Source organism: Frankliniella occidentalis, unplaced genomic scaffold (genome assembly GCF_000697945.3).
Source record: "Frankliniella occidentalis isolate FOCC.00 unplaced genomic scaffold, Focc_3.1 Scaffold94, whole genome shotgun sequence".
Classification (NCBI taxonomy): domain Eukaryota; kingdom Metazoa; phylum Arthropoda; class Insecta; order Thysanoptera; family Thripidae; genus Frankliniella; species Frankliniella occidentalis.
This window is the reverse complement of record NW_026267223.1, coordinates 4,209-11,284: the sequence shown is the minus strand read 5'-3', so window position 1 is coordinate 11,284 and position 7,076 is coordinate 4,209. Positions and strand designations below refer to the sequence as shown.

General features: G+C 47.6%; 2 protein-coding genes across 2 annotated transcripts in view; both read right to left on the bottom strand.

The window, feature by feature from the left end:
* LOC113215635 (uncharacterized) overlaps positions 1-1,260 on the bottom strand; it is a 3,781-nt gene extending 2,521 nt beyond the window's left edge. The window contains exons 1-2 of the mRNA XM_052269480.1: positions 1,110-1,260; positions 950-1,044 (exon numbers count right to left, since the gene is read on the bottom strand). Of these exons, the coding sequence (XP_052125440.1) occupies positions 950-1,044; positions 1,110-1,260 (246 nt within the window). The remainder of the gene's footprint in view (positions 1-949; positions 1,045-1,109) is intronic.
* Positions 1,261-4,175: 2,915 nt separating this feature from the next.
* LOC113215637 (protein takeout-like) overlaps positions 4,176-7,076 on the bottom strand; it is a 4,955-nt gene continuing 2,054 nt past the window's right edge. Inside the window, exons 3-8 of the mRNA XM_052269520.1 lie at positions 6,895-7,008; positions 6,397-6,489; positions 6,091-6,238; positions 5,892-6,025; positions 5,651-5,800; positions 4,176-5,048 (exon numbers count right to left, since the gene is read on the bottom strand). Coding sequence (XP_052125480.1) covers positions 4,897-5,048; positions 5,651-5,800; positions 5,892-6,025; positions 6,091-6,238; positions 6,397-6,489; positions 6,895-6,991 — 774 coding nt within the window. The 5' untranslated portion in view covers positions 6,992-7,008 and the 3' untranslated portion in view covers positions 4,176-4,896. The remainder of the gene's footprint in view (positions 5,049-5,650; positions 5,801-5,891; positions 6,026-6,090; positions 6,239-6,396; positions 6,490-6,894; positions 7,009-7,076) is intronic.

Here is a 7,076-nt window from a genome sequence, read left to right as displayed (position 1 = left end):
GGCAGAACAACCTGAGCTGCACGGTGCTAGGGGGGTTGGTCGTTCTTGGTGTTATCCGGCTCCGGCAAAGCAGGTGATATCAGATCTGACCCGAGGGTCAAGCGGCACTCGCAAGGAATGTTTTGAAGCTGCATGCACGGTAAAATAAAAGTTCCTTTGAATTTCAAAACCCGGCCTTGGATGTCAATAGCGCACTGGATAAGATCCAAGACCGGGACTTGAAATTCAAGGAACTTTTTTTAACCATGTAGAAGTCACGGTGGCTTATGACTGCGATATGGCCACGGGGCTGGCTGACCAAAAATGTCGTGGCTCCGTTCGCTGGTTCTCTGAATTGTGTCTGCACAATAGTGTTAGTCTGCATGGCAGTGGGGCTAAACTGATCTGAGGTATCGAGAAGCTGCTCTGAAAAAAAAAAAACTTAAAGCCTGAGCACTACATACGTTTAGTGTCTACATCAAAGCCTTTTGGTAGCACTATATGTCCAGCTCTGGTAGGAAAACGTAGCATTCCAGCCCAAGAAAATTTACTGCACATCACATTTTCCTGTAGATGTGACTTAAAGTAAGGTGCCCAAACGCAAAAATGTATGCGTAACTTAGGTCATGCCGTTCCGGGGCACCTTGTGAACAGCCGAAAGTTTACCGTACACTGAGAAAAACTTTTGGTCCGGAGCAATAAGCATTTTGTCCCGAGACCGAAAGTTTTTGACGCATTATACAGTTGTGCCTGAGCTCCAAAGTTTTGTTGCCGAGCTTTAAAATTATGTTGCCACGCACAGTAATTTTAGTGGTGGGAACTAAATTTTTTGTGCCATGTACAAAGTAGGACGCACTAAACAACCGTTTAGTGCCCGGCAGGAAATATTTTTCTCAGTGTAAAGTTTTGAGATGGTCGGGACCTCGGTCGGGACCAAAGTGTAGAGGATACCCTCGGGTGGATCTCATACCTTTGGAATCACACGAGTCATTGCAAGGTGTCCACCAGCAGTTGTGTGACTTACTTTCGCACTGGTTCTAGGGTCTTGCAACTTAAGTCGCATAGCTGTTGGACACCCAATATTTACAGTGTAAGGTGCGCGCATATGATGACTGGCATCTGCTACTCACGGAGGTTGTCGGCCGCCGAGGACGCGTGGAGAGCCTGCAGTAGCACGAGGGAGGCGAGAGCGGCGAACATCTCTGGAGCTTCTTGACGAACAATAGACGTAGTGTCGTCTAGAACAGTTACACCATACATTACATCTTCTTTCAGTGACATTGTGGTATATGTCTGCATTATTCAGTATGAAACGGCAGAATAAATTTCTTTTGGAGGTCAAAAATGATGTGTCAGAAGAACAAAAGAATAAGTTTTTTCCGCGAGTTTTAAGCCGTTGATAGAGTAAAGCGGTAGTGATCAGTGCCACCCGTAGGGCTCTAAGGGCAACTAAGCTTACGTCACGAAACGAAGGGTGTTTCTCCGTACGGCGGTGGCCGCGTGTGGACTTCCGGACAGGAGGGAGGAGCTTTCCCCGCAGACACAGCGTACAACACACCGTAAAGCCAAATGTGCGAATGTTACACGCTTACTTGTAGGTGTGTGAACAACATTCGTACATATTGCGGCACAAGTGTGGGAATATCAAAGTAAGATTTCACACTAGTACTCGCTTAAGTGCACGAATTGCCATTTACCCACCTAAGAGTGTCCTACAGGAGTCACACAGTATAGCAGCAAACCACCTTGCAGTGCCAGGCGTCCAGGAGCACAGGACACAGGGACGTTGGTAAGAAAATAACAACCTCTTATTTCGAGTGACTCTATACCTCCCTCCCTCTCCACAACCCATCACCACTCCAGGTGAATGACTCGCTGAATCGAGCGTTAAACAACCACCGCCGGTGACCTTCCTCTCCGCGGTGCACCGCGCATCTCTCCCCTCGCCGCGCGCGCCGCGAGCAGCCGCCTCATTTTGGGGCGAATAAGGCTGAGTCGCTGAGCCGCACGCCACGCCCGTAAAGCGCACAAGGGCATGGGTGCGGCGGGGCGGGAGAAAGAAACGAAATGAAGTGGCCTTTCCCTGCCATCAGGGCGGTACTCGCACAGGCAACAATGGCGGCGATAAGAAAACAACAGCAGCGTACAAGAAATATGCCAAGAAAACATGCCACCTATGTGGCGTAGACGCTGGAATCAAGCGATTCAAGGAAACGACCCTGAAACGACGTCAAACAGGAAAAGTCAATGTCTAAAAGGCAAAATCGTTGTCGCTCCGATGTGGGTTAAGAAAAAGTTCAGTGATTTCTAGTCAGTTACAATTGAGTTTAGGTAACCGACACCCTCTTCCTAAAGCCCGAAAATATTTTTTGGGTGGGATGGGATACAAAATGTGGATTTGCCGACAGTTCAAAGTTCCAAGATAGTCCTCCGGATTAAAAGTACTCCTTTGTTTTACCAGTGATTGCACCAAATAATATCGTCATTGTGTAGTACGTTTTAAAGAGAAAAAATATCCGATATCTACAAGATAAGGGATTATTAACAAAGTACGAGTGACCGTTCCGAACCTGCCAAATCCAGCCTCTGCAAGCTCTCTTAGCGCCTGATAGTTAGGCAAAATCTTGTCTGCAGTGCATGTGTGCACTGCGGGGTGGCCTACCCCAAGTCTCACAGGCGCTGAGTTCGCGTAATTTGTCGAATAAATCCGAGAAAAACGGACGTAACTTATGGATGCTCCCTAGTATGAAGTGCGAAACTGTGCCATCCGTTAGTTGGCCACAATTTTTCGCCAAAACCAGCCAGTAATAGCCAAACGTTCACGAATATTATTTCTATTCTATGGGGTACCTTAATAGCATCAAGTTGTCCGTCCGACAGTGGACACGGAGTCGAAAATAGATTCCGATAATTTTCTAAATCTATGTTCTCTAGACAGCGGGGCGAAAACAAATAGAATTGTTAGTTTTGTATTTGCACTCAACGAACTTTCCACGCACACGCATGTATAATGTTTCTCTCTGCACTGGCAAAACAAACGTGCAATATTTGCAGACCAATGTGTGCAGATCGTGGTTTGGCACATGTGTCCAACTGGCGTTGCACCCTTACGTGATGTGAACATTTTATACGTGTCGTAAATCGTAAACGTATAAATTTTACACACATGGACCAACACAGACCTATGCTATTATGGGGAAACAAATGGTCTGCAGCTGCTATAGGATTAAGAAATGTCTAAAGTTTGCGCAGCAAATGGCATATAATAGACGTGTGCAAAACTAATCGCTTTACATGTGCAGCTCACAGATATCGGTCTCATCCATGTGTTGCCTGTACTTACATGCTTTCCGTCGCGCACCCAGCAAGTCCCTTGTGGCCCTCACCGGTGTTCTGGTGCTTCTGGTGTTGTAGCGCGTGGTACTGTGGGGCTCTGCTGGGGCGGCTGCGCCGGGGCGAGCAAGGCGAGTGGAGAGGGCTGGGAGAGTGTGGTGGAGTCAACAGGGGGAGGAGAGGAGGAGAGAGGGGGCGGAAGGGAACCGGGAAGGGATGGCTTGAGGTGAGATCGTTGACCAGGTGCGCTAAAATAAAATAAGCGAAATACACTCAACGCCGAATGTTTGCGAGCCTGTCGTCTTCCTGCTTTTTGCTATATTTTTCCTCTCCTTGTTTTTCGTGTGCCCACCTTACCGAGACAAGTCAACCGGTTGCGTCTCCCGAATGTTTGCTCTCTTCGTTGCCACGATGATTCGAGGATTTCACAGGATTTCCAGTCCCAGCTCGAGAGCAGAAGATTCTCACTGTTGCATGGGTAGTCAGGTACAAATTCTGTTTTAATCTTAAAACACACTCTTAACTGTGTATATTATCAAGAAATTCTTAAGTAATACTGTAAACCGTTCCCCAGTATTACTAAACGTATTCCTAGTATTATGCATTACAGTTATAGGAAAACGTTTAGTAATGCCAAGAAAAAAAATACTAAATAATACCAAAGAAAAAAAACTAAGTACTAATCATTTTCATGACAATATACACTGCAATAGCACAAAACTTTTGTAGTTTCTACGGAAATTTCCTAGTAAAAAAATTACACTGCAGTGGGGCATTCCGTTCCACTCTTGTACATTATCATTGGGACTGTTCTAGTGTTGCCTTTTTAGAGCAGGGGAAGAATAAGAATAAATTAACTGATCTGAACTGTAAATTGGCACCTTTCTTTTTAATCCATTTGGTGTGCTTACATCAAATATTGAAATACTGTTTTCACAATGACATGCCGTGCAAGGATGTGGGAACTGCATGAGGCGGTGTGAACTACTAAACACAACTATGCACTTGATAGTCGAATTGGTAAATAAAACACAGACTCGATTACATTAAACCGTACCTATCAATCTATAGTAATGTATTTGCTAGCGGTAACTTAACACTGATTATTTCTAAAGTGAGCAACCATACGCATTAGTATCACAAAAGTCTTGTTGAAGTCTCTCCAAGTCGCCACTGTCGCGCTGTCTGCGGCGCCCACGGCAAAACGATGGACCGCGTCCTTGGGAGGAGCGTCCACTCAGTCGCGGTTGGAAACGCCTCAGATGTAGGCAGCCCAAGAAGCTTCATTCAGCTGTACGTTGAGCTGCCTACATTTCGGCGCAGAGTGTACCAAAACCAGACATTCTGCAGGAAAGAGACGCTTCCCACACACTGTCAAGTCACTGAGAGCGGCAACAAATAACAAGAAGCAGCAAGCCTTCACAGCCAAATTAAGTCTGCTGAAGTACAGCCGTGTCCTTAAGAGCGAAGGATGGGTCGGCTACAACAGTTTAGCAGCGCATCACACTTCCTCGGGTAAAACAGGAAATGATGGGTCCTATGTTGTCTCAGACTATAATCTAGCCCGACTAGAGATGGCCGCTTCTACATAGGAAACAGCTCTTCCAGAGGAAATTTATCGAAAATCTTCTTGGCCACATCCCTCAGAAGCGTGCCCACAGCCTCGTTGATAACGGGTTTGAGTTCTGAATACACAGCCTTCCAGTTGTCACTCATAAACTGGTTCATCGTGTCACCTGGAACAAAAGTTTCGCATCCAGGATTAAGACGGAGGAGAGAACGTTCTTTCCTTGTTTGGTAGGATCTCGACCTTCCCTATTTCTTTTCATTTTTGTTGGAGTTACTGTCCAGGGATGTGCAGTTTGAGGGACTTTCTTACTACGGGCTTGAATCGCTACTAGCCTCGCTTTGAGTGGCTACACTGTTTACAAAGAATTTCTTTGTTTTGCAGGGTTTAGACTGACTTCGATTGCCATTTGTGAGATACGTTCTTGTGGGTTTTTAAGGCCGCTGATTGGATGATTTTTAACTAGAACGTATCCAATAAATGTCAGTCGTCGCCTGTCGATCTGAACGTGTAAAGCCTACAAAATAAAACTGAAGCGTCTTAGCCTACATTAAGCATACATTAAGTTAAACCTAGGCTAAGTTTCGTTTTGGACAAGCTTGTCCGCAACAATGCATGATTTCAAAAAACAAATTAATATTGCAAATCCTCTGTAACATAAATAAATGCTTTAAAAACTTTCCAAACTGTATGACAATTTTATCGTGGATCCCTCGTTTGTGTCTTCGTTGTCTTGGGAGTACAAAGTTTTCCTCTCAAATTCAAACGTACCGAGAGCTTTGTTTCCGTTGAACAGGTTGTCCATGTGAATAGTGGCGTGGCCGACGTCCACGTCGAACTTCATGTCCTCCATGCCGAAGTAGGTCTTGTTCTTTTTGACGACCTCGTGTCCCGTGATAACGGCCCGCCCCCTCACGTCCGCTGCGAAATAACATAACAAGAAATTGCATTGGTTTTGTCAACAATTCGATACAAACAGACTTGTCTGAATTAGAATAACGTTGCCTCTTACTGTAGTTGCTCCAGCTCGGGCCGTTGCCACTGATCGGCAGGATGAGTATCTGGCCCTTGATATCGTAGTCCCCCCACGTGTAGAACCACGGCAGGTAGCAGTCCACGTCTATCCGGAAGTTGGGCAGGTCGACCCTGTCACATCAAGCAGTTTACAAAACTGTCGTAGCAAATCTAGACAGCCGAGGACTCGTTCTCACTTGACACTGTTGATCTGCACGTCGGAGAAGCCCTGGATGTGGAGGTCCTTGAAGCTGCTGGTGATGGACACTGGGCCGTTGCCTTGGTTGAGGGAGATCCGGGGGACGACCATAGGGTCCAGAGACGGCACCCGCAGCTCCGGAATACCTGAAGTCGGAGAAAAGGTTGAAGCCGATACACCCTCGAATGCACCATTGTACCAAACACCGGGCAGGGCCAGCCGCGCTGCCGGCACCGCGTGCAACGCGCGGCCAGCATTCCCGTCTTATCGCGGGCGAAGAAGGTAACGACGCCCCGACACTCACCCTTCTTGAAGGTCGCCCGAAGCTTCGTGATGGAGTCTTTGACGCACTCGTTAAGCTGCGGATCATTCCTCTTGCACAGGTCAAACAAGTCCCCTGTCAAAAGCCGAACAAGACCGCATCAGCATAAAAAGGTAAACAACCAAAAAGAGTCTTGAGAGCGTGAAGAGGATGCGCCAGTGGTCAATCCTGCCAACTAGTTCGGTGTCGCGGCAGAGGTCTGAATCAGTCAGTCGACCAGTACCGGGAGCGTCCGAGAGCGGCAGGTGCGGGAAGCAAGCCAGACTCCTTGGAGTAATATGCTCGAGCCATAGCCAATTGCTCCATCTTCGTCGCACATGTTTCTTCGCGACTAGTGGACCGACCTGATGCAGGCTTCTGCTCGGCGCGGGCGAAGCGAGCAGATTCGAAGTGCGCCTTTGAGAGACCTCGGGCGCAAGACCTCAAAGAGGGTTTTAACGACGGTTCGTGCCCAGCAAGACATGGTTCTCTGTACTGTACCTGCTTTGACCGCCGCCGCGCTGGTCCGGGTCACAACCGCGATCAGGAGAGCGACGATGACGGCGATCACCAGACAGAGTCGCGCCGGGACCGGCATCGTGAGGTGGGCTGCGGCTGCGACGACAAGGAACAAGTAGTATAATTATCGCCACCATTGCCTTCGGAAAAGTATGGGGGGGGGG